This window comes from Saccopteryx bilineata, chromosome 1 (genome assembly GCF_036850765.1).
Source record: "Saccopteryx bilineata isolate mSacBil1 chromosome 1, mSacBil1_pri_phased_curated, whole genome shotgun sequence".
Taxonomy (NCBI): Eukaryota; Metazoa; Chordata; class Mammalia; order Chiroptera; family Emballonuridae; genus Saccopteryx; species Saccopteryx bilineata.
The window spans coordinates 152,525,416-152,552,806 of NC_089490.1; the positions used below are offsets into that span (position 1 = coordinate 152,525,416).

Below are 27,391 nucleotides of genomic sequence, written 5' to 3' on the forward strand. Positions count from 1 at the left end.
CTCATCTCAGTGGGCTCATTATTATTATTAGTTTAAATTACTGTTCTAACATGGTCACTCTGACTCATTCCTAGTGGACAAGAAGGGGGACTCCCATCCCACCCACCTCTCCCTGCCTGGATGGTGCCACCCCCTCTGCTTATGCCCAGGGCAGCTGCCATAGCATTGCTAGGCAGCTCTGGTGCAACTGGGGAGCCGCTCAGCAGGTTTTTCCTCCCAGCGTGCTGTGGAGCACCAAGCTGTGCCCTCCCCGCCTCACCTGAGCCCAGCCCTACTAGGCTCGCAGGCTCCTCTCTGCCAGACACAGCCAGCAGGCAGCGGGCGCTGCGTCACCATGCCCAGTATCTTCGCCTACCAGAGCTCCGAGGTGGACTGGTGCGAGAGCAACTTCCAGCATTCGGAGCTGGTGGCCGAGTTCTACAACACGGTGAGGGCCAGTCGGGTGGGAGTACTGGGAGGTGGCAGTCTCATCAGACCCGGGTTCAAAACCTGACTCCTCCATGTCCTCGCTTGGGAATCCTGTTTGAGAAGTTCACCTCTCTGAGCCTCAGTTTGCTGATGTGCCAGGCAAGGGGCACTGACTTTCATTCATTAATTGTCTTTATCTGACATTAGGTTCTGTGGTAGGTTTAGAAAAGGCGGCAGTGACTAGGAAAAGAGTGACTCCAGTCATTCACAACCCAAGGTGATTCTGTAATAGAGGACACATAGGCAGCTTCATAGAGGCCCAGAGGTGGTGGGTCAGCATGGAGGGGTGGATCAGGGAAGGCTTACTGGAGGAGGTAACTGTGTCTGCTTTGTTCTCAGCTGTATCTTTAGTCCAGGGTGACCAATTCATCCCAATTTGCTGGGGACTGTCCTGGTTTCAGCACTGTATTTCCCATGTTCCAGGAGACCCTTCAGTTATGAATCTACCAGGACAGTCAGTCATCCTTTCCCCAGCCTCACGCTGGAAGGACCTCAAAATCTTGGATGCCTACCTGACAATGGCATTTGACCAAAGTCTGAAAGATGTGAGCAGCCAAAGATACATGCAGCTATGCTATCCTGATGTGGGGAGCCGAGGACACCATGGTGAACAAGGCCGGATGCTTGCCTTCTAGAGCTCCCGGGATAGTGGGTAACACAGGCAGCCTGCTTCACTCTGTGCCCTTCACATAGTAGGTGACCAGTGATCTTGACTGAATGCTTCCTGTATGTCAGGCATTGTACTAAACTTTTTTGAAAGAGACAAATGGAGGGACGGACAGGGATAGACAGACAGGAAGGGAGAGAGATGAGAAGCATCAATTCTTCATTGTAGCACCTTAGTTGTTCATTGATTGCTTTTTTTTTTGTTTTTTATTCATTTGAGAGAGAGAGAAGGGGCAAAGGAGCAGGAAGCATCAACTCCCATATGTGCCCTGACCAGGCAAGCCCAGGGTTTCAAACCAGCGACCTCAGCATTCCAGGTTGACACTTTATGTACTGCGCCACCACAGGTCAGGCTCATTGATTGCTTTTTTAAAAAATTTATTTATTCATTTTAGAGAAGAGAGAGAGAGAGAAAGAGAGAGAGAGAAGGGGGGAGGAGCAGGAAGCATCAACTCCCATATATGCCTTGACCGGGCAAGCCCAGGGTTTTGAACTGTTGACCTCAGCATTCCAGATTGACACCTGATCCACTGAGTCACCACAGGTCAGGCCCATTGATTGCTTTCTTTTCTTTTTTTTCTTTCTTTCTTTCTTTTTTTTTTTTTTTTTTTTTTTTTTTTTTTGTATTTTTCCGAAGCTGGAAACGGGGAGGCAGTCAGACAAGACTCCCACATGTGCCCGACCGGGATCCACCCGGCATGACCACCAGGGGGCGATGCTCTGCCCATCTTGGAGCGTCGCTCTGCCACAACCAGAGCCATTCTAGCGCCTAAGGCAGAGGCCACAGAGCCATCCTCAGTGCCCGGGCAAACTTTGCTCCAGTGGAGCCTTGGCTGCAGGAGGGGAAGAGAGAGACAGAGAGGAAGGAGAGGGGGAGGGGTGGAGAAGCAGATGGGCGCTCCTCCTGTGTGCTCTGGCCGGGAATCGAACCCGGGACTCCCGCACACCAGGCTGACGCTCTACCACTGAGCCAACCGGCCAGAGCCTGATTGCTTTTTTATATGTGTCTTGACTGGGGGGCTACAGCTGAGTCAGTGACCCCTTGCTCAACTCAGCAACCTTTGGGCTCAAGTTAGTGACCTTTGGGCTCAAGCCAGCGACCTTTGGGCTCAAGCCAGTGACCATGTGGTCATATCTATGATCCCACCCTCAAGCCAGCCACCTCAGGGTTTTGAACCTGGGTCCTCAACATCCTAAGCTGACACTCTATTCACTGCACCACCACCTGGTCAGGCTGTACTAAACAGTTGACATGAAAAATTTCATTTCATCTTCACAATGACTTGGAAGCTCAGCACTATATATTGTACATAGAATTAATCCCATTTTCCAGGTGAGAAAAATGGCCTGCAGGGCGGTTGAGGATATGCCCAGGGTCACCTTGATGCTTAGAGCCAGGATTGGAACTTGGTAGGTCAGGAGAGTTTTTTGGCACACAGGGCATGGGAGCTCAGTCCCAGGATAGTCAGGTTGCTCTGACTCTGTTGGCTTTGATCCTCTTGGCTCCCCAGAGCTTGGAGGCAGGAGTCTGAGACTGAAGGGTAGCCAGGGATCTTGTTTTTTTGTTCTTCCTGGCCAGAGACACTGATCCTTTCAGATGCTCAGTACCCTCACCTGAAAAATGGGAAGAAGATTAAATATGCTGATTTCTGGAGGCTGAGAACACGGTTTGGGGTCCCTGGCAGTCCCTGTGATTCAGAATGTTTTCTGTTTGGCCCACCCGACAGAGGCATTAGCTGTACTCTCATGCAAAATTCTCCTCCACTCCAACTTTCTTCAGCCAGTCTTTAAATGAAGTACATTGAATAACCTTCAGGTATACCCCAAGGCTGCAGGTCTCAAACACTTTCTGCTCATGACACATACGAGATTTCTACACCATCATCACCTAGTACCTGCATTTCCAGATACTTATCAAACAGAAACAGATGTTTCACAAAGCAATACTTAACTTTCCCTGGTGGGAACACACTTGGGTATTTTTACTTTTATTCTATCGAAAAGGCCCTGGCAGATAGGTTTGGGAATGAGAAATTGAGTTATATCATAAAGGGTTTTCCCCAAAACACTTCTGAGTATCTCAAACCTGTTATCATAGCTAATAAATCATATAGCTCAGGGGTTGGCAAACTTCGGTTGTAAAAGCTGGAGAGTTGATATTTTTGACTTTTGGGGCTATACACTCTATGTAGAAATGACTCAACTCTGCCACTATAGTTGGGAAACAGCCATCGGCCAGATGTCAACAAATGAGTATGGCTATGTGCCAACAAAAGTTTATTTGTGGATGTCGAAATGTGAATTTCATATAATTTTCATATGTTATGAGATAATCTTCTTTTAATTTTTTGATCTTTAAAAAATGTCAACATTATTCTTAGCTCATAGACCACACAAAACATGTCAGTGGGCTCACCTCTGATATAGTTACATTAAAAAACAAAACAAAACAAAAAACAAAAAAAACCCAGCCCTGGCCAGGTAGTTCAGTTGGTTAGAGCATCCCCCTGATACATCAAAGTTGTGGGTTTGATCTCCAGTCTGGGCACATACAAAAATCAACCAATGAATTCATAAATAAATAAGTAAAACAACAAATTGGTCTCTCTCTCTCTTCCTCTTAAAATCAATCAATACAAAAATTTTAATTAAAAAACCAGTCAAATAGAAAACAAGATATTTTTCTTTTCTGGCCTCTCAAAAACAACCTTATTTTATAATGAATATGGACATACTCATATTTTGTATCTACCTCTGGTAAACTGACATCTTGCGCTGAGACATGAAATCACAAATAATCCCCATCCTCAATGCCAATATCATACCTCTAGAAACTTTAACCAAAGAGATAATCCCAATAGATGAGTTTATATACAAAGTTATCTTTGGGTCATTGTAATTGCAATAAGTAAATAGATAAATAAAAAGGAAGCCATAATATTTTTACCACTCTGTGTAAGGCTCAATACATTCTGCTGAAATACTATGCAGCTATTTAAAAGCATGTTTTCTTTTAAACTTTTTATTGATTTTTAGAGAGAAAGGAAGGGAGAGAGAGAGAAAAAAACACCAATTTGTTGTTTCACCTATTCATGCCATCATCGGTTGATTCTTGTGGGTGCCCTGACCGGGGATCCAACCCACAACCTTGGCATATTGGAACAACACTCTAACCAACTGAGCAACCTGGCCAGGGCCTCACATCAGGATCCACTTAGGAGTCACAACTCAGTTGGAAAATACTGATCCCTGAGAATCTTTTGCTTTCTTGCTGCTCTGCTTGCAATGAGCTCTGAGCCGGATGTGTGAAGGGCCAGCCCCACGTGGTCAGGGCATGGAAGAAGGAAGAACTAGAAGACTTAGTCCAGGTGGCGGGAGGCTTCAGAGAGGAGGGCACCTAACAGTGAAGTTTTGAAAGATGACTAGGAGCTCACAAAGTGGGGTAGCAGCTGAAAAAAAAAAAAGAGAATAGAAGAAAGAAAAAGGATGGACTAGTCCTGGAAGTAAAAGAGGGGCTGGGCAACTTGGGAAAGGGATGAGTATGTTTCTGGGCTAGAATATGGGCGGAGATGAAGATGAATGTTTTGAACGCTGAGTTGGAGTGTTTGAAATGTATCTGTACTCACTGATGGACTCATCCATTCAACAAAAATGCTATAAACCAACCTGTGCTAGGTGATCCTGGGGTCCTAGAGAGGCTCAGTGTCCCAGGATGTGGATGGAAATTCAGGATTAGAAGTGAGCCCTCCATAGTTGTGGCAAAGGGAGAAACAGGAGCCAAAATCAGGGTGGTAGGGAGCCATGTGGATGGGGTATGAGGCCTTCACTTGCTGAATGGGGAGGGAACCTCCATGCTTAAAGAATGATTAGCCTGACCAGGTGGTGGCGCAGTGGATAGAGCGTCGGACTAGGATATGGAGGAACCAGGTTCGAGACCCCGAGGTCACCAGCTTGAGCGCAGGCTCATCTGGCTTGAGCAAAGCTTGGACCCAAGGTCACTGGCTTGAGCAAGGGGTTACTCGGTCTGCTGAAGGTCCATGGTCAAGGCACATATGAGAAAGCAATCAATGAACAACTAAGGTGTCGCAATGAAAAAGTAATGATTGATGCTTCTCATCTCTCTCCGTTCCTGTCTGTCTGTCCCTATCTATCCCTCTCTCTGACTCTCTCTCTGTCTCTGTAAAAAAAGATAAAGAAAAAAAAAAGAATGATTAAATGTTCTCCAAGGCATATGGGGCAAAGGGAACAGCATCAACATGGGTCTTGAGGTGAAAGAGAACAGCAGGTTGCTTGAGTCAGAGCCCAGGAGGGACCAAGGGTGAGAAAAAGGGCTGCGGAGGTTTCCAAGGCCAACTCAGGAATGGCTGGCAGAAGAGTGTGTGTTCTGTGGGGATGGCTTTTGTCAGGGTCACCTGGTCGATTTTGCAGACAGCCAGCAGAGCCAAGAATGTATATCTAATAGAAACAGAAGTCCTGGATGTAGGAGGGTAGATCAAGGGCAGAGGTAGAAGTGAAGGTATGGACTGCTCCAGTTCGCACCTGCTTGCTTGGCTTGGTGGCCTCCAGGTGTGGCCGCCTTCTGGCCCGCTGACATCCTAGAAGAGTTCCAAGTGATGTGGGGACAAGTTTCAAGCCTCCCCCCCCCCAGCTTCCGGAGGCAGCTGTGCTACTGAATTTTTCTCTTGGATCTTGCCAAAGCTTCAGAAGCTCAGAAGCTCATCTCCAGAAAACTCCCTCTCAAATGCTTAGATATAGAGCAAAGGGACAGCATAGCTGGTGAGGAAACAGTGTAGGCGAAGGCAGGGAGGTGGGATGAGTAGGAGGACTGTGGATGGTAAGTATCAAAGAGAAAGGGGATCAGAGCGGGAAGGGTATGTAGGGGGTCGTAAGCTGCACTGCCTGCACTTCCAACAGCCTTCCCACTTCATCTTCCAATGGAGCCTTCCCTGCAGCTGGCCTCTGCCATGTGGTGATTCCAGTCCTTGTCTTCCCTGAATGCTGTGTGACTCAAGCAGGAGACCACCCCCCTCTATGAGCCCTTGCTGTGACTGGCAGGTCTCATGAGCTCTAAACCACACCTCCCTCCTCTGCCCTTTTCTTCACCAACATTCACAGCAAAAGTAATTTTGGGCACTTCTGGTCTGCCAGGCCCTGCAGAAAACCTGGGCACAGTCCCTGGCCTAAGGGAGAACAGAGGCCATTAATTGAATAATTACACCCATGAAACTGGTGATTATGCTCATGACACATCCAGGGCCCCAAGTTGATAAGTCCCTCTGGAACTCTTTCCTCCTTTGAAAAAATAGACATTTGTGGTTCTACCATGCTAGCCTCTTGAGGAAAGGGGTCTGATTTAAGGGGACAGCATCCCCTCATTTTGCTCACCATTCAACAAGAATTGATTGAGCCAGGTACTATTTCAGGCTCTGGGGACACAGTGGTGATCAAAGCAGACAATAACGCCTGCTCTCACTTGACTGGTGGTGGCCCATTTGATGGAGTGTCGACCTGGAACGCTGAGGTCCCGGGGTTGAAACCCCGAGGTTGCTGGCTTGAGCACTGGTTTATCTGGCCCGAGTGCAGGCTTGCCAACTTGAGCAGGGTTGCCAGCTTGAGCATGGGATTATAGGCATGATCCCATAGTCACTGGCTTGAGCCCAACGTGGCTGGCTTGAGCAAGGGGTCACTGGTTTGGCTGGAGCGCCCACAGTCAAGGCACAGATGAGAAGCAGTCAATGAACAACTAAAATGATGCAACTATGAGTGGATGCATCTCATCTCTCTCCCTCTCTTTCTCTCTCTCATTAAAAAAATAATAATAATAAGATAAAATTAAAGAATGCCTTCTGTCATGGGGCTGGTGTCCTGGAGGATGAAGGAGACAAACAATAAACAGATGTCAAGGGCACAAGAATGGCAGTATGTGCTAGGGAAGAAAAACTCATTTATTTATTTATTTATATTTATTTTACTCAGCAGACATTTATTGAGCATACATTCACAGAGGGGCAACTATGGGGTGCTGATAGTACTTAACTCATTGAACCATGGACAGGATGAAGCAGGTACTCAACAACCCAAATTTCCATCAGCTAACGATGAGTAAACACAATGTGGCCTATCCATACCATGGAATATTACTCAACCATAATAAAGAGCCACTACATGCACTACAATGTGGACGAACCTTGAACACATAATGTTCAGTGAGAGAAGCCAGACACAAAAAGTCAGAGTATGTGATTTCATTTATGTGAAACGTACAGAACAGGCACATCCACAGAGACAGGAGCGGGGTTGCAGATTGGTAAGTAAAGGCTCAGAGAGGTTATGTTTCCTTTGAACAGTTGCACAGCATGTAATTGTCAGGGCACAAAAGTTGCAAATGCTGGAAGTTCCAGCGTGAAACCCAGTCCACCTGGTCCCAGAGTCTCCCACTTAACTACAGTGCTGTGAGGTCTCTGTTACTGAGTCATTAACAATTAATTGTGTGTATCTGAATTCATGCAAATAAGTCACATGCAGGGAGGGATCGTGGTTGTGGCTGGTGCTATTGCTCTAGCCCCAACCAGCTCCAACATTTGTGTGCACCTGTTAAATGGATGCAGACTGGGATACTGGACAGATGATGGAGCCAGGAGGGTGGTGGGGGGAGTTTGGGCTTTGGCAGTGGAGAGAACAAGTGAGGGGATCTTGGCCATGTTCATTAATTTGATTGATTCAACACACTTTTCTTGAGTATCTATTGGGTGCTCAGTGTAATAGGTGTTGGGGACACAGCTACACATCCAAGGATAACCTCACAGTTCAGTGGGAAGGGCACAGACAATAAAGGCAGTGAGAATGAATTAATGGACTCCTCCAGGGAAACAGTGGATCTGCAGAAAAGTTTTTGGTGGGAATGGAGGGGCGGGGTAGTCATGGTGGCTGTGGGGTCAGCCCAGATGGTTGGGATAAATGCAAAAGGGATTCAGCCTTTGCCTTTTCCTGAGGCTGAGGCTGGGAGTCAATTCAGGTCAATCTATTCCTCTCTCTTCCTTCCCTTTCTCCCTTTCTTCTTTCCTTCTTCCCCACCTCTTTCTTCTTGTGCTCCCTCTCTTCCTCCCTCCCTCAATATCTCCATTCCTTCTTCCAGTCCTAAGGTATCCAGCCACATCTGTTTACCAGATGCTCCACTGGGGACCAGTGGTAAGAAAACCAGCCTGACCAGACAGTGGCACAGTGGATACAGCGTCAACCTGGAATGCAGAGGGCCCAGGTTTAAAACCCTGCAGTAGCCGGCTTGAGCACAGGATCACTGGCTTGAGCATGGGATCATAGATATGACCATATGGTCACTGGCTTGAGCCCAAAGGTCGCTGACTTGAAGCCCAAGGTCTTAGGCTTGAGCCCAAGGTCACTGGCTCAGCTGTAGCTCCCCTTGGTCAAGGCATATATGAGAAAGCAATCAATGAACAACTAAGGTGCTACAACAAAGAATTGATGCTTCTCATCTCTCTCCCTTCTTGCCTGTCTGTCCCTAGCTGTCCCTCTCTCTGTCTCTCTCGCTAAAAACAAACATACTAGAATAACAGCAACATGGTTGTACACAGACATTACAGCTCCCATGCCAGGCAATGCATACATTATTCACATGTATCTTGGCATATGTTATTATTTTTTCCTTTTTTCTTTTTTTAAAAATTTTATTTATTCATTTTAGAGAGGAGAGAGAGAGGGAGAGAGAGAGACAGAGAGAGAGAGAGGAGAGAGAGAGAAGGGGGGAGGAGCTGAAAGCATCAACTCCCATATGTGCCTTGACCAGGCAAGCCCAGGGTTTCGAACCGGTGACCTCAGCATTTCCAGGTCGACGCTTTATCCACTGTGCCACCACAGGTCAGGCTTGGCATATGTTGTTATCTACACTAACTTACTAAGCACCTACTCTGCACCAGACACTGTTCTAGACACTGGGGGGGTTCATAGCAGGGAAGAAAACAGCTGGCCTCTCAGCCCTGTGGCACTTTGCTCTTTAATCCTCACCATGGTGCTCAGTGGTAGAGAAGGAAATTGGAGCACATAATGTCCTCCAAACCCTGGATACATATTGTGAAGGCGGGGACTTTGTTTTCAGACACTGCTAAGGTCCTAGAGCACATAATAGGTACTAGAGAAATGATTGTTGAGCAAGTGAATGAATGGATGAATGAATGAGAAGGCACCTGCTGAGGCTTGCGCCCAGGGAGTCTAGCTCAGGTGTGTCCAGAGCTGAGGGCCAGGCTGGCTCTGAACACAATCCTGGATGTGCCTCTCCTGCCCTGCTGAGCCTGGGTGGGGCCAGCAATTGGGAAATGTGGGGGCCCAGCCCCTGAGGGAAGGGAGGAGATCCTGGTATCAGAGACTCTGGAGCCAGTTGTTGCCCATTAGTCATAGGCTCCGCCTAGTTCTCTGCCCTCATTCTGCACACTGGGTCACTATTTACAACTCCTGAGTTCTACCGGCCTCTGAGCTTGAAGCAGCTACACTACTAACAAGGCTGTTATTATTATGTTCCTCAACAACAGCAGCAGCAGCAGCAGCAGCAGCAGCAGCAGCAGCAGCTCTGGCTATTTATTGAAGCGGGAAGCCCTCCTTCATCATTGCCACCTGTCTAGTCTTCCCGCTTTCCAAGGCAGGGAGGCAAATCAAGTTTCAGACTCTTCTAGAGCTGTGCAGCCTCAGAGAAGTCACTCTACCTCTCTGAGATTCAATTTTCTCATTGCCAAACAAGAGCTAGTACATGGGGTTTTGGGGTTGTGCAAGGATTAAAAACAGTCTCTGGCCCTGGCTGGTTTGCTCAGTGGTAGAGCGTCGGCCTGGTGTGCAGGAGTCCCAGGTTCGATTCCCGGCCAGGGCACACAGGAGAAGCGCCCATCTGCTTCTCCACCCCTCCCCCTCTCCTTCCTCTCTGTCTCTCTCTACCCCTCCCGCAGCCAAGGCTCCATTGGAGCAAAGTTTGCCTGGGCGCTGAGGATGGCTCCATGGCCTCTGCCTCAGGCGCTAGAATGGCTCTGATTGTGGCAGAGCGACGCCCCAAGATGGGCAGAGCATCGCCCCCTGGTGGGCATGCTGGATGGATCCCGGTCAGGCACATGCGGGAGTCTGTCTGACTGCCTCCCCGTTTCCAACTTCAGAAAAAAAAAAAGAAAAAAAAACCAGTCTCTGAAAAGGTGTGCGATCAAAAGATGAGAAAGTAAGTCATGGAGCCTTCTATCCAAAACCTTCTAGGTATAAGACCTTCTGTCAAGTGTTTTCATGCATATGATGGGTGATCCACCTGCATCTGTTTTAAAATCTGGTCAACAAGAAATATTTATTGAGTACCTACTATATTCTGTTTCCTGAGGTTACAATGAAGAATAGAGAAGACACAGCTTGTAATTTAGGGCTAGGTTTAGCAGGAGAGCCAGACAGTTCCAGAGCAGCTGGACAAGTGTTAGGGAGTAGGATGGCATTGAGCACAAAGGAAGGCCACCTAAGCCTGACCTGTGGTGGCGCAGTGGGTAAAAGCCTTGACCTGGAACGCTGAGGTCACCGGTTCAAAACCCCAGGCTTGCCTGGTCAAGGCACATATGGGAGTTGATGCCTTCTGTTCTTTCTATCTCTTTTTTCTCTCTCTGTCTCTTTCTGTCTCCTCTCTCTCTCAAAAAAAAAAAAAAAAAAAAAGAAAGGAAGGCCACCTAACCCTGCCTTGGGACATTAGGAAGTCTTTACGAGAAAGTGATACCCAGGCGAAAGATGAAGTAGTAGTTGTCCTGGCAAGGCAGATGAGTAGAGAGCAAAATGTTCCAGGCAGAGGGAACAACATATGCAAACTGCTGAAGGCAAGAGGCAAGAGTAAATATGGCTCATTCAGAGGATCTGAGTTATTCCTTCCACCAGGAATATAAAGTTGAAAGTGGAGACAGGTGAGTAATGGTGGGAGTTTATAAGCCAAGTAAGAGCCTGAATTTTTAACTCAAGGGAGTCACAGATGTGATTGATCAGTTGATTATTTGATTGATTGATTGACTTAATTTTATTCTGAGTTTAAAGTGACAGATGTATTTTAAAGTTTGGAAGAGTGATTGGCTCAGCATATTTGGGTGTGGTTGGTATGCCCAAGGGCTGGTGTTTGGTTGAAGGCAGAGGGGAGAACAGATTTCTTTGGGATTTTGCCCATTTGGTTACTATAGTCCCATTTTCCCTTAGACAATCAACTGCTGTTTCCTTACAGGTTATAGTCTCTATGGATAATCAATAAAGGTGCTCCCGCTCCTCTGGCCAGGGGATGTGGCACAGGCTACCCACTCTCCAGAACTTGAATCTTGGGCTTGGACATAGGACTGAACATATATAGTTGTTTTCATTCATGCTCAAAGCGGTTCCCTGAGGAGACTATCCATTCAAGGGTCGGAGCTATTCTGGCTTCTGGTTTTTCTTGACTGTGCTATTCTTTTGATTAATGAACTCCACATAATAAATGAATGAATCAATTAAGAAGATAACCACACACACACACACTATTTTCAGTGTAAGTTCACCAGAATCATTTTCTGTTGCTTGTTTCCAAAGAAGCCTAGTTAATATACTACTTTTGATAATTTTGTTGGCTTCAAGTAATAGAAAGCTAGCTTAAGCATAAAGGAAAGAAAAGAAATAAAACACAGAGAGAGAGAGAGAAAGAGAGAGAGAGAGAATGCATTATAAAAGTACTGAACAGTTTTAGAAAATGGAAAAATGAGTTGCTTGGGAGGGCTGGGCCTAGAGCAGCTCTGGAAATACTGCCCTTGAGTGTTTGTTTTTATTTTCAGCCTCGTCCCCTTGTGGTGGCAAGATGGCTTCCATTTCTTAAGCATAATGATAATATCACAAGGCTTTGCTAGAGAGTTGTCAACTATGTGACTCAATTTGGTAACTCTCAAGCTCTGTATCTGCTTGCAGTTTTAAATTCTCAGAAGAGAAAATCTGATTGGCTCAGTTTGGGATAGGTGTCTACTCCAGTGGGGAGGGGGGGAGTCTCATGATACAGACATGGCACATGTGTGCGTGGGGGGTACCTCTGTTCTAGGGTAGCCATTGAGAACTGGTGGCTGTCCCAGAGATGTGTTTGGCCTTGTCCATTGATAGGCGCAAGAGACCTTGACATGGAAAACAAGGACGTGGGTAGGACTATGGGCTGGGAAACCAATCTGACAAAGCTGGGTCCTAAAATTGTGAACTTTGAGCTGGTTCCACCAAGACCCAAAGAGAATTATGGGCTTCCATAGGATTCTATGGAAGGATGGATAATCAGGAGGATGCTTCCCTTGGCAACCTGAACAAGTTCCCAGGACCTAAGCTCACAGATGATGACATTGTATCAAATGAATGATTTCATCCCACCCACTACTGTGCTCTATGTTCTTTTTTTTTTTTTAAGAGAGAGAGATACAGACAGACAGACAGGCAAACAGGAAGGGAGAGAGATGAGAAGCATCAACTCATAGTTGCATCACTTTAGTTGTTCGTTGATTGCTTTCTTAGACGTGCCTTGACCAGGAGGCTCCAGCCAAGCCTTTGACCCTTTGCTTAACCAGTGACCTTGGGCTCAAGCAAAGCCAGCAACCTTGGCCTTCAAACCAGTGACCTTTGGGCTCAAGCCAGAAACCATGGGGTCATGTTGATGATCCCACACTCTTAGCGTCTCACGTTTATACTCTGTCCACTGCGCCACACCAGTCAGGCTGTGCTCTGAATTTTTGAGTCAGCATCCTTAAGACCAAAGTTCTGAAAAAATAACAGAGCACGCTAGTTAACAGGGCACAATTCCTTCACTAGAATGGGACACAGACAATTGAGAAGACCTTTACAAGAAGCAGATTTTATTGGAGAGGGAAGGGTGTTATTGAACAAGCTAGCTGGCTGACTTCAAATTGGCAGGTCAAGAAGACTAATTGTTTCTGAGCTTATGTCAGACACTCACCTTGGCATACTTGGCATAGACTTTGAGGGCATTGAAGTCCTGTGTCAGAATTAGGGACACTGAGCCATTGGAATTTTGGTGCAAATGTTTTTGTGACCTAAATTGTACTCATAGGCTAGTGAAGCCTGGGGACCTTTGGGTCAACAGCACAAAAGGGCAGGTGATACTATGCATATACCACAAATGCAGAGATAAAGCGCTAGGGCAGTGGTTCTCAAACTTTTTGAAGTCGGGGTGCATTTAAAATCATATAAATAATTGTAGGCGCACTATATACATATTTCTGAGAAATATGTTATAATAATTAAGTCAAATATTAAAAAAATAATAAAGTCCAAGCGTGCTTTTACAGTAGTTAAATGAAATAAATAAGACAAAATTAAATTTATTCTGACATTAAAAAACATTTTATGTTACATTTTTTGAGTTATGCTTTTTAGAATTTGTAAAAAAAAGAGGGGTTAAAAACAATGAAAAATGCCCTGGCCGGTTGGCTCAGTGGTAGAGCGTCGGCCAATTCCCGGCCAGGGCACACAGGAGAAGTGCCCATCTGCTTCTCCACCCCTCCCCCTCTCCTTCCTCTCTGTCTCTCTCTTCCCCTCCCGCAGCGAGGCTCCATTGGAGCAAAGATGGCCCGGGCACTGGGGATGGCTCCTTGGCCTCTGCCCCAGGCGCTAGAGTGGCTCTGGTCGCGACAGAGCCCCCGGAGGGGCAGAGCATCGCCCCCTGGTGGGCAGAGCGTCGCCCCCTGGTGGGCGTGCCAGGTGGATCCCGGTCGGGCGCTTGCGGGAGTCTGTCTGACTGTCTCTCCCCGTTTCCAGCTTCAGAAAAATACAAAAAAAAAAAACAATGAAAAATGTTATCTTTTTATATATATAGATACATTCTTAGTAAGATTTAGTAAATTCGGCAGGTCCTAGCACAAATGTGTTAAGTTTTTTCATTCTCGTGTTTATGAGAAACATGAGCCTGATGTGTTCTAGCAATTTCTTCAATGTTTGGGCATATATTTGAAAGGTAAACTCTTACTTCCTCATCAATACATTGAAGAATTCCTCTCTTTTTACTCTTAATTGTGTTGAGGGTAGAAAATCCTAATTCACATAAATAGGATGTTGAAAATTGTAGTAAAATGTTCAAAGCTTTTTTAGATATTGCCACATATTCTTCTTTTATAGAAATCCAAAAAGCTTCAAGAAACAATTCCTTAAGTTTAATCATCAATCCAAAACTCCCACCGTACATATCATCTTAACTTTACACCAAACAAAGGATAAAAGAAACTTGCCTTCAGTGTTTCCAGGGAACATGGGGGTAGTGTACACAATCCAGCACCACAGCTTAACAGCCTTTTGCAACCTAATCAGGGAAGTGAGGTGGGGGGTTGGACAGACTGTCAGTTTACAGTCAATTCCCCACACCTCTGTCCTCCAAAAATCTAAACTCCAAAAATCCTGTTGGTTTTTTGGTCCCCAGCAGGCACATATTTCTCTGGAATACCATAGGGCACACCTGGAAGTCTTCTAGTGCGCACTTTGAGAAGCACTGCACTAGGGCATTGAAGTTACCTTCTCAAGCCTCCACAGTTAGTGAGGTGGCAGGGATCCAATCCCATGTAACTTTAATCCAGAAGCCCATTAACTGGAAAACTTTGGTTTCAAATAAAACACCCAACTAAAAACAACTTAAATAGAAAGAACAATACTTTATCTAAAAAAAAATAAAAGTTTGTTTGTAGATCATTCTGGAATAAGTTATCTCAGCAGCTCAACATCATCAAGCTTCTTCATTCTTTCTACCTTTCTACTCTGATATTCCTAGAGAAGTGATTTTTGAAATATTGTCCAGGGACCCTTTGGGTCCCTGAGACCCTTTCAGAAATTCCTTGAGGTCTAAGTTATTTTCATAACAATATGAAGATAATATTTGCCTGTTTTTACTCTGATTATCTCACAAGGATACAATGGAATCTTTCAGTGGCCACATAACGTGTGATGACATCATCTCTCTGATGGTCAATGGGATGTGTGCTTGTGTAGTAATGTATTTTGAAATATTCTTAGATTTAATTTCTAATACAATTAATCTTTTTTATTTGTTTCCTGTTTTGAGAGAGGGAGAAAGAAAAAGAGAGAGGAAGGATAATGAGGAGCATCAATTTGTAGTTGCTTCACTTTAGTTGTTCATTGACTGCTTCTTGTACATGCCTTGACCAGGGGACTCAAGCCAAGCCAGTGATCCTTTGCTCAAGCCAGTGACCTTGGGATCATGTTGATGATCCCATGCTCAAGCTGGTGACCCCACACTCAAGTTGGTGAGCCTGTGCTCAACCAGTAACCTTGAAGTTTCAAACCTGAGACCTCAGCATTCCAGATCACTGTTCTGTCCACTGTGCCACCACCAGTCAAGCATAATACAGTTAATCTTGATATATGTAGCTCACATAAACAAAAGGTCTTTGAGGGCCTCAATGATGTTGAAGTATAAGAGGGTCTTGAGACCAAAAAGTTTGAGAATCACTATTCTCAAATATTTGTTTTGCTTTCAACCTGCTTTCCTCATAGCTGCAAAATAGCTGCCACATCTTGAGTCTGACCTGTGGTGGTGCAGTGGATAAAGCATTAACCTGGAACACTGAGGTCACTGGTTCAAAACCTTGGGGCTTGCCTGGTCAAGGCATATATGAAGCCACCACAGCAACTACAAGTTGATGCCTCCTATTTCTCCTCACTGCCTTTCTCTCTATATATAAAATCAATAAGTAAAATAAAAAAAAATAGCTGCCATATCTTAAACATCACAATAATGTCCAAAGGCCTTTTCAGTGGGCCTGATTTCAGTAAAGAGAACTTTCCCAGAAATCCCTCATCATACCTTCCATGTTTCATGGTCAGAATTATATCACATATTCATTCCTCAACCAGTCAGTGGCAGTGGGAATGATTCATGCCCCAGGGCTAAATCCTGGCTTCCTGAAAGCCATGTCTTCCTGATGCCTGAACATAATTCAGGTTTATTTAGCAAGGAAGAAAAGAAGCACACTTAACTTAAGATATAGGTTCAGCTGCATTTTGGTCCACAGGAAGTGGAATTCAAGCCTTAAGCTGCCTATTAAGAACTGACCTGAAAGTAATAGATTTACTTACATTCCTATCCCATTGGCTACACCAAGTCATGAGACATGGTACATTGCAAGGAAGGTTGGGAAATGTAGTCTTTAGCTGAGTAGCTATGTGCCTAGCTAAAACTTGGTGGATACAGTACTATTTTTATAAGGAAAAGGGGAAGAAGGTACTGTATTTCCCCATGTATAAGACACACACTTTTTAAAAAAATTTAAGGTTTAAAAACAGGGTGCAGCCTGACTGGGCGGTGGCGCAGTGGATAGAGCATCGGACTGGGATGCAGAAGACCCAGTTTCGAGACCTTGAGGTCGCCAGCTTGAGCGCAGGCTCATCTGGTTTGAGCAAGGCTCACCATCTTGGACCCAAGGTCGCTGGCTCGAGCAAGGGGTGGGCCCCCAGCACGGCCCGACATGGTCTGCTGAAGGCCCACAGTCAAGGCACATATGAGAAAGCAATCAATGAACAATTAAAGTGTTGCAACGCGCAATGAAAAACTAATGATTGATGCTTCTCATCTCTCCGTTCCTGTATGTCTATCCCTCTCTCTCTCTCTCTGACTCTGTTAAAAACAAACAAACAAACAAACAAAAAAAACAACGGGGTGCATCTTATACAGTGGTTGTAGATTCTTTTACTTACATTTCTTGCTTTTTCGTGCTTGTCTTACACTCATTGTTGAAGACAGTGATTCGTCATCATCAAACACAAATGAGGACAAGCTAATGGATGTTGATGAGGAGTTTTATGAATTTTATGATGAATAAAACTTGAGTTCAAAAACCTTATGTAATATATTTTTCCCCAAATTTCAGGCCCCCAAATTAAGGTGTGTCTTATACATGGGAACATCTTATACATGGGTAAATATTGTAGGTAGAATGTTAGTAGATAGTCTGCCACACTCATTGAATGAATGAATGAATGAATGAATGAATGAATGAATGAATGAAACTATAGGATAATGGATGGAGTTATAGATCTATTGATGATCCATTGACTGTCAAGATCAGCTGAAAGACTTGACAAACTCTGGGTTGTTCTATAGCTTGAAAGGAGACAGGTGACTGACTAATGACTGAGGGTTTCAACATAGGGGCAGCCCTCCTTTGCCCCCCCTGTTTGACACCCCTTCCCTATGTTCTCCTCTCTCCAGTTCAGCAATGTCCCCTTCTTCATCTTTGGGCCTCTCATGATGTTCCTGATGCATCCCTATGCCCAGAAACGCTCCCCCTGCGTTTATGTCATCTGTGTCCTCTTCATGATCATAGGTAGGTAGGGTTCTGCAACAGTGGAGCAGAGGCGTGGGAACGAACACCTTCTTGACCACTTGCCTTTGTCTCTTGCTCCAGGTCTGTTCTCCGTGTACTTCCACATGACACTCAGCTTCCTGGGCCAACTGCTAGATGAGATCTCTATCCTGTGGATGCTGGCCGGTGGCTATGGCGTCTGGCTGCCCCGCTGCTACTTTCCTGCCTTCCTAAGGGAAAACAGGTGGGGTGGGGGCTGGCCCTCTGTGATCCTGTCGGAGCCCACCTAGGTTCCTGGGTCCCCACTCTGAGCCCTTTTCTGGTCCTTGAAATCCCTCCCGTGACTACACCAGGACTTTCTCCTGACCCTGCCTAACTTAACTGGGCTCCCAGCGCCCCCTCCTCTAAACATACTTGGTATTTCTAGAATGTCTTCACAGGTAGTCTGGGATATTTTAGACCCTGTCTGAGCTCACCTGGAGGTCCCAGTACCCCATGTCTAAGCTTACCTGGGCCTCAGGGACCTATCCACTAAGTCTATCAACTGGAATCTTTTATATGATCTTCCTAGGCCCTTCTCTTTGCCTGAGAACACTCTGAAATTATCTTCTGATTCTACTTGATTCTGAGCCTTCCAAGAACCCTCAAGTGGTCACCTCTGGGACACCTGCACTTCTTACTTTAATCCAACCTGGGTCCTCCCCGAATTTTTTGCCTGACCTCACCTGGGCTTGGTACCCTTCACTGACTCACTTGAGCCCTGGGATCCTCTGCTGAGCCCACCTGGGAGCTTCAAGACCTTTTTCTGAGCCTGATTGCGCTCCTTTGAACCCCTTCCCTTTTCTCACCCACCACTGCCACAAAATCACCATGTGACCCTGCCTAATCCTCTCCATCCCCAAGGACCTTCTTCTTCTTCTTCTTCTTTTTATTATTATTATTATTTTTGTATTTTTCTGAAGCTGGAAACAGGGAGGCAGTCAGACAGACTCCCGCATGCGCCAACTGGGATCCACCCGGCACGCCCACCAGGGGCGATGCTCTGCCCACCAGGGGGCGATGCTCTGCCCATCCAGGGCATCGCTCTGTTGTGACCAGAGCCACTCTAGCGCCTGGGGCAGAGGCCAAGGAGCCATCCCCAGCGCCCGGACCATCTTTTGCTCCAATGGAGCCTTGGTTGCGGGAGGGGAAGAGAGAGACAGAGAGGAAGGAGAGGGGGAGGGGTGGAGAAGCAGATGAGCGCCCCTCCTGTGTGCCCTGGCTGGGAATCGAACCTGGGACTTCCGCACGCCAGGCCGACGCTCCACCACTGAGCCAACCGGCCAGGACCACCAAGGACTTTCTTCAATCACCCTCACAGCTGAGCCCTTCTCCCTCCAGGCCCCAGTTTATCTTCCTGGTCATCATCGCCACCATGATCAGTACCTTCCTGTCCTTCCTGAGGCCTACGGTCAACGCGTATGCCCTCAACAGCATCGCCGTGCATATCCTCTACATCGTGTTCCAGGAGTATAAGAAGTGGGTGGTGGCTGCAGGCGCTGGGGAGGGTGGCTCCTGTCCCCCTTCCAGGATGACTTTCTCACCCCTCAATCTTCCCTCTCCCACCAGGCACGGAGTTCTTATTGACTCCATGCTCAAGATCATCCCCAAACAAGGAGCAGAGCCAGGGTTTGAACCTAAGGCTGTATGACTGCAGAGCTTGTCGTTTTCATTGTGAATCCCCAACATATACACAAGTAGAGAGTGTTGCACCATAAACCTCCATGTGCCCCCTAAGGAGGCCCAACAACATCAACATTTTGCCAGCCTGCGTTATATATTCCCCCTCAGATTTCTTATCATGGCACCCATTAATTTGTCAGGATTTCACTCTCTCAATAAATAATAATTATTTTTTAACCCATACTAGGTCTTAACAGGATAGAGAGGGAACTCTCAAGTGGGGCCATTTGAGGAGAGTTGAATAAAAGGGTTATTTTCAAAGGAGAGGGCAGGAGGAGGAAAATCACTAGGCATCATTTAAAACACCTATGCTAATAAGAGTGAGATTCTGTGGCCAGCAAGAGACCTAGGGGTGAGAGGTGAGGGGTGGTTGCAAGAATCTGGAAGGTGAGAGCCCGCAATGTCTCCTTGGCAAGAGCCATGACCTCCACTTCTTGGTTGCAGCCAGTCTGAGCCAATCCCACAGAGAGAGAGCTTTGAAAATAAATCTAACAGTGCCCTCCCTCACCCTTTGGTTTTCTGCTGGGGCTCCCCATTGGCCAATTTAACTGGAACCACCAGCCAAACCAACTAAAAGCCCAAAGACAAGAGAGGCTCTGGATTTTGTCCACACAGCCCAGCACTGACTTCCCCCACCCTTTCTCTTCCCCCAAGTCATAAGGCAGGGTGAAGAAGGGTGGAAAAAAATATAGAGGGACAAATGAAAGTTATAGCAGACACACTTCTGTTAAAGATACTTTCTTTTTTATTTTTTATTTATATATTTTTTTACAGAGACAGAGAGAGAGAGTCAGAGAGAGGGATAGACAGGGACAGACAGAAACAGAGAGAGATGAGAAGCATCAATCATCAGTTTTTTGTTGAGACACCTTAGTTGTTCATTGATTGCTTTCTCATATGTGCCTTGACCGTGGGCCTTCAGCAGATGAGTAACCCCTTGCTCGAGCCAGTGACCTTGGGTCCAAGCTGGTGAGCTTTGCTCAAGCCAGATGAGCCTGCACTCAAGCTGGCAACCTTGGGGTCTCGAACCTGGGTCCTCCGCATCCTACTTGGCACAGTGGATACAGATACTTTCTTAACATACAATAGTATCTAATACCCAGCCCTCACCAATGTTTGCTCAGATTCTCAAAGATCCCTTCTTACACCTGGTCTTATTTAAATCAGGATCTAAACCAGTTTCTTGGATCTTTAAATCATAGCAGTTCTTCCTCTCCCTTTGCTGTTGTCTGTTGAAAACATGCACTTGGTCATTTGTCCTGTAGAATATCCTGCATTCTGGATTTGACTGACTGCTTCCTATGGCATCTTTGAATGTGTTTCCTTACTTTTTGAATTTCCTGCAAATTAATAATTAGATCTAGATTTAGGTTTAAATTTATTTAGGCCAGGATATTTCATGCGTGGTGCTAGGTGCTTCCTGCTTCATCCCATTTGGACTGCAGAATGAGTTGTTGTCCCACATTTAGTGCTGGTAAGGTCAATCAGGGTATTCAAAAGATGCCACCTGTGTCTTTATTGACAAGTTTTCTACTGACCTGTCACCTAATGACTTCAGCAGCCACTGATGCCCCTGCCTCCATTCATGACCTCATTAGGGGATGCAAAACAGTGATTTGCAGGTTCTGTTATTCCCTCTGCATTGATTAGCTAGAGTTCTTCCATCAAGGACTTTCACTCATCAACCTTGAAATAGAGTTTGAACAGGAAAAGACAGGAGAGACCATAGCATAGATTCTTTCCATTTATTTATCAGAGTTGGTGCCTTAGCTGTCTCTAGTAGGGACCAATGAAGTTGGTTTTGTTTCTAAGTATTGTTAATGAACTCAAGGATGTTTGCATTTTAACCTCTTTGGGCCACTGTGTTACATGATTAATATTTTAATTTAAAATAATTACAGACTCATAACGACTTGCAAAACCAGTACAGAGTTCTTTGTATCCTTTCCTTAGCCCCCCTCCCCCAGTGGCAGCAGCTTATGTGACCATAGTACAACTTCAAAAAGAAGAAATTGACAATGGGACAATGTGTTAACCAGACCACAGACTTTATTTAGATTTCACCAGTTCTTAGTTATTATGCTTTTTCTGCTGTTCAAACTGTCTCATTTTAGGCTAGTGGGGAGGACCTGTGCTTTTAACCATAAAGGAGTTACTGCCTTATCAATCCCCAATACACTCTTTCCTAAGGGTCACTGTGTTAGCTCTACTGTTGGAGAAACATAGGTTCCAATCCTGAGTTGTCCCAAGATGTGGCTATCAGAGAATCATGCTCCCACATGCAGACATACACATTCTCATAGTCACAAAGACAAGAATTTTCAAGCACTGACTCACAGGTGCACACACACCCATACACCCACACATACAAACATACAAACACAGAAGGGCTTGTTGGTTAACAATTCTGCAATCTGACAACCCTGGTTCAGACCCCAGCTCTGCCCTTTATTAGCTGTGTAACCTTGGGGTGTGGTTGGGGCATACTTTAATCTCATGGGTCTATTTTCTCACTATAATATGGAAATATTAGCATTGTTGTGAGGACTGAGTTTCTATCTGAAGGACTTGTAGAACTGCACCTGGTATCCTGTAAGTACTCTGCACATTAGCCATAAGCACTGATGAGGACCCCTGCCCCTGGTATTCTGGATTCTTTCCTCTTCCCTGCCTCATCTCCTTGGTGGAGGAATTTCCCATCAGCCCCTGCAGGTTCTACTCTCTGTGTCAGGCTCTCATGTCCCTTCTGCTCTCCCTAGGACCAATAATAAGGAGCTTCGACATCTCATTGAGATCTCTGTGGTTTTGTGGGCTTTTGCATTGACCAGCTGGATCTGTGACCGCTTCCTTTGCAGTTTCTGGCAGCGGATTAATTTCTGCTACCTGCACAGTATCTGGTAAGCACCTATCCTGTGGCTTGGGGCCCCCAAATCAGAAAATTTCAGATACCAGAGCTTGGAGCAGAAGCCTGGGGACATAGAAGGAAGGCACAGATACTGGGTCTTGTGTGTTTGGGGGTAACTGACTGCAGCCAGGGGAGTCAGTTTCAGAAGGTTCCTTTGGATGTTCAGGATCCATGAGAAGTAAAAAGAGGACCCAAGTGGGGCTGGGGACATCTAGCTGGCTGCAAGGGCATCTTGTACCCTCACTACCCTCTTTCTGTGTCCCACAGGCATGTGCTCATCAGCATCACCTTCCCTTATGGTATGGTCACCATGGCCTTAGTGGACGCCAGGTATGAGATGACGGACCAAACCCTCAAAGTCCGCTACTGGCCTCGGGACACTTGGCCCATGGGGCTGCCCTACGTGGAAATCAGCGATGACCACAAGAACTGCTAAAGTCTGTCTGTTGCTTGACTCCCTGACCATTTGCCAACTCACCTGGGTCTGGAGGAGATTCTTGGATCTGAGAGACACAGTTCCTTCCTCTGGCTCCCTTTCCCCATCCACTTTGTCCTGCATGGCCACACCCCACAGCAGGGGATGGACTTCATGACTTCTCTGTACAACAGTCTGATGACCCTGTGGGACTGCCGGGCAGAGTTCCCCTCCATGACCTGCCTTTGTTCTCTTTCATTTCCTCCTTGTGTTCACTGCTTCCCTGTTGTCACACAACCTGGTGGGGCTGGATCACCAGCTGGTGTGATTACATGACATCCACTGGGAATGACCTCAGGCTGGGCTTGGTCCACATGCATGTTACTAATAGTGGCAGTCACTACCAGATTCTTTGAACCTGTCTTTGGCCATGCCATCTTCCTGGTAATGGACATGTTTTCCAGTCACCTTGTTCTATCCATACTCATGCATGTAGAGACCTTGCAGGTCTTTACACTCATTCACAAATGGACTTGGGGCCATCTCACTGGTTGACAGTGGAGCGACATGGACACCTGCGGGCAATCTGGGTGTTATCGGGCATGGGCATCAGGAGGGGAGCTGGGGTGGCCAGTCTAGGCTCTTGAAGTAAAGGGAGAGGGGAGGATGATTTTCCATTGTGGTTAGAGCACAGGGCTTGGAGTCAGGAGGCCTAAGTTTGAATCTTGCTCTTACCGTTTCCTAGTTGTATAATACGGGAGAAGTAATTTTTCCTACAGCTCAAATACGTTGTCTATAAAATGGAAATATTCCTGGCCCTGGCCGGTTGGCTCAGCGGTGGAGTGTTGGCCTGACGTGCGGGGGACCCGGGTTCGATTCCCGGCCAGGGCACATAGGAGAGGCGCCCATTTGCTTCTCCATCCCCCCCTTCCTCTCTGTCTCTCTCTTCCCCTCCCACAGCCAAGGCTCCATTGGAGCAAGGATGGCCCGGGCGCTGGGGATGGCTCCTTGGCCTCTGCCCCAGGCGCTAGAGTGGCTCTGGTTGCGGTGGAGCGACACCCTGGAGGGGCAGAGCATCGCCCCCTGGTGGGCGTGCCGGATGGATCCCGGTCGGGCGCATGCAGGAGTCTGTCTGACTGTCTCTCCCCATTTCCAGCTTCAGAAAAATACAAAAAAAATTGGAAATATTCCTTCTTTTATGGAATTTTTGTGTAGATAAAATAAGAAAATGTATGTAAAGTGCTTAGCATGGAGTCTGACAAACATCTGTCCATCTATTCATCCTTTAATTTATTCATTCATTCATCCATCCACCCATTGAATTGTTCATTGAAACACCCATTCCTTCATCCATCCATCCACCACCTGTTGTTTTTCCATCCATCTATTTAACTGACTGTTATCTATCCCTCATCTTCCATTAATCTATCCATTTATATTTAGCCATCCATGTTTATTCACTTATCCCTTCAAATCATTCAACCATCCTTTCATTCATCCATTTATCCAATTATTTACCCATTATCCACCATCCATATGTAACCATCTATTTATCTATTAATTTATTCATCCAGATCATTCTGTCATTCTTCCAACCATCCCACCTATTTTTTCACTCATGTATCTCTTCAACAAATATACATTGTCTACTATATGTCTTACACCAGCCCCTGGAGATACAAGACAACAAAGACATACAAAGTTCCTACCCTGGGGAGGGAATGAAGAGACACATGTTAGACAAGAAGACACAGCAATGAGGCAATTCAAGGCACTGATGAGTCTGCCTAGAAGATACAGCATGGTAATATTCTAGAGAACCATGTAGTGGTAGAGCAGCCCTTTTAAATGGAAAGTGAGTGGGGTTTTTACTTTCCCAATGAGATCTCAATGATGAGAGGAACTAACTATAGCAAGAGCTGGGAAAGACCATTCTGGGCAGAGGAAATGGCAGGTGTGAAACTCCTGGGGTGAGAATGCACTGCAGCAACTGAAAGACAGCTGCTGTAGGAGCTTAGGAACTAAAGGAGGTGCAGAGTAAATGGTTCTTAATCTAGGTACCTTGGGTGGGTTTTAGTACCCACGGACCATTTGATATTCTCTGCAAAAGATGGGTGTTAGGGCATGTTATCTGGACCTTATTTGAGTGCCACACTCAAAAAGGAGTACAGGCAAGCCCATCTGGCTCATTGGAAAGATTGTGATATTAAAGAGAGGGGCCACTCATGTTATTGAGTGGCTACATGTGATCTATGCCCATGACACATATCATTGAACCTAATACCACAGCCCTTTGGGTAGAGAGGAATATCCTCACTTTATTGAGGTGGCTCAAAAAGGGCAAGCTACTTGCTCAGGGCCATACCTTCTGATATGATACAGCAATTCTACTGCTAGGTATATACCCAAAAGAATTGAAAACAGGTATTCAGACAAATACTTGGACAGAAATGTTTATAGACACACTACTGATAAGTGCCAAAGGGTAGAAAACAACATAAACACCCAATGATGGAGGAGAGAATTAACCACACGTGGTGTATATTCAATGGAATATTATTCTGCTATAAGGAGTGAAGCACTAACACTCACTACAATGTGAATGAATCTTGAAAACATGATGCTCAGTAAGAGAAGCCAGACACAAAAGGTCCATTCATATATCCACAAATGTCCAGAAATAGAAAAATTCATAGAGGAAGAAAGCAGATTAGTGGTAGTCAGGGGCTGAGAAGAGGGAATGGGGAGTGACTGCTAAATGGTACAAGAGTTTCTTTGGGGGGGGGAGAATATGTTTTGGAACTAGATACAGGTGGAAGCTGCACAACATTGTGAACATTCTAATGTACACTTTGATATGGTTAATGATTAGTTTTATGTTATGTGATTTTTACCTCAATTAAGATTTAATAAAACTCTCCCAGTCACTCTCTATTGGTCTTAGGCCATGCCTCCTTCCACTCCCCTCAACCAATCTCAGTAGCCAGGGAGATGCAGTATTTTGATTTAATTGGCCAGACCTGGTCACGTGCTTCCTTGTGGTTTGAGGTGGAGAGTTGAAGGAGAGAAGTGAGGGGATAAGAGCCCCACTCCTACATCAGGCTTGAAAGGGGGAAGAAGGGACATGTGGGGGCTGAAGCCCTCAAGATTTGTCCACTGTCATGAGTTGGTATCCTCCTGGAATGGCTGTCATTTAAAAATTCATACAAAGGTGACTTACAGGCTCATATTGGTGTTGGGAGGAGCTCCCAGATTAGGGACTATTGCCAGAAAAAAAAGGGGGAATGATACTAAGAAATTGCAGTGTCCAATCTACTGCCCTTTTCTGGGGAAATACCTTGTTGCACAGTTTGGATTGGCTCCAGAACTATTCATCTCTGTCCATGGCTCACAGATAAAGACCCAATGCCCTAGTGTGATAGTCAAGGTATGCTCTGAGTTGATGTTAATCTGGAGTAGGTCTCCAACTAGCCACTGGTCTCTGCTCCAGCTTGGTCATATTCAATATTGCCATGAGTGGCAATACTGAATGCACATACTGAAAATGTATGTACATTTGTGGTTGGCAGGAAACTGTGCTGACTACATTTATAGATGACAGGAATCAGGGAGGTACAGGGAAAATGCTGTAGATCAGAAAGAGGATTAAAGGAAAAAAAAATTTCCAAGGGCTGAACCATCTTCAAGGTGAAAGGGGACTAAATGTCAAGACCTCTTTCTGGCTGCTAATAAACCTGACCGCTAGAAGGCGATAGAGACCTAACATAGTAGTAGCAGTTAAGTTACAGACAGTAAGCTAGACTGACTCCCTGTGTTCAAAATGTTACTTTCTAGCTGTGTAACTTTTGTCTACTTATATCTCCCTCTGTGTATCAACTTCATTATTTGTAACATTGAAATAACATGTATCAATCACAAAGTCTGCCATATGCTCAAATTACTATTTGCTTTGTTTTCTTCGTTCACACTGATGTATTTAGATAGGAAACACTGTGTCACTTCAAGAAGCCATTTGTCACTAATCTTAAAACTGGATACAGTAACAATGAAAAGTGTTATTAACTTTAGTTCAGTGATTCTAACCCTCTCTGCACATTAGAGTCCCTATCTGAACTTTTTTTATTGCTTTCAGAGAGACAGAGAGAGGAAAGGAGAGAGAGAGAAGCATTCACTTGTTATTCCACTTAGTTGTGCATTCAATGGTCACTTCCCATATGTACCCTAACCAGGGATTGAGCCCACAACCTTGGTGTTTCAGGCACTCTAACCAGCTGAGCTAATCTACCAGAGCCCTGTCTGAACTTTTAAGAAGGTGGCTCTTTGCAACAATTGTAGCTAAAAGGTTCTTCACTGCAGGCTTCCTTAAGAGACAAATTGCTGCCCCTTTCATTTTTTGTCTCTTTACCTGAGGCATTGGTTTTGGTAGTTGAGTCTCAGTCAGTCATCCGCAGAATTGGTTAAACCAAACCTCTGAGTGTTGCCACACTCACAGAGTTTCTGATTCCATAAATATAGGGAGACCAGAATTAACATTTCTTTTCTTAGTGAGACAGATGGGAAGGGAGAGAGATGAGAAACATCAACTCGTAGTTGTGGCACTTTTTAGTTTTTTATTGATTGCTTCTTATATGTGCCTTGACTCTGGGGGGAGGGGGCTCCAGCCAAGCCAGTAAACCCCCGCTCAAGCCAGCAACCATGGTATTATGTCGATGATCCCATGCTGAAGCCAGCAACCCTGCACTCAAACTGGTGAGGCTGCGCTCAAGCCAGAGGTTTCAAACCTGGGACCTCAGTGTCCCAGGTCAATGCTCTATCCACACGCCACCACCCAGTCAGGTAAGAATTGACATTTCTAACAAAGTTCCCAGATGATGCTGAACT

At 45.7% G+C, this 27,391-nt stretch overlaps 1 protein-coding gene across 5 annotated transcripts; it reads left to right on the forward strand.

Moving 5' to 3' along the window:
- Positions 1-271: 271 nt before the first annotated feature.
- On the forward strand, positions 272-26,418 carry ACER1 (alkaline ceramidase 1). Of its 5 annotated transcripts, XM_066274503.1 has the most exons (7): positions 323-427; positions 892-1,013; positions 17,375-17,489; positions 17,571-17,712; positions 18,849-18,986; positions 21,950-22,087; positions 22,363-26,418. In XM_066274503.1, the coding sequence occupies exons 2-7, from the start codon at positions 906-908 to the stop codon at positions 22,529-22,531; spliced, it is 810 nt and encodes a 269-aa protein (XP_066130600.1). In that variant the 5' UTR covers positions 323-427; positions 892-905; the 3' UTR covers positions 22,532-26,418. The 5 variants fall into 5 exon arrangements, with proteins under 5 accessions (XP_066130608.1, XP_066130600.1, XP_066130617.1 ...); XM_066274511.1 differs by lacking the exon at positions 892-1,013 and having other exon boundaries at positions 272-427; positions 22,363-26,416; XM_066274520.1 differs by lacking the exons at positions 323-427; positions 892-1,013 and adding an exon at positions 1,037-1,116.
- Positions 26,419-27,391: the final 973 nt, after the last annotated feature.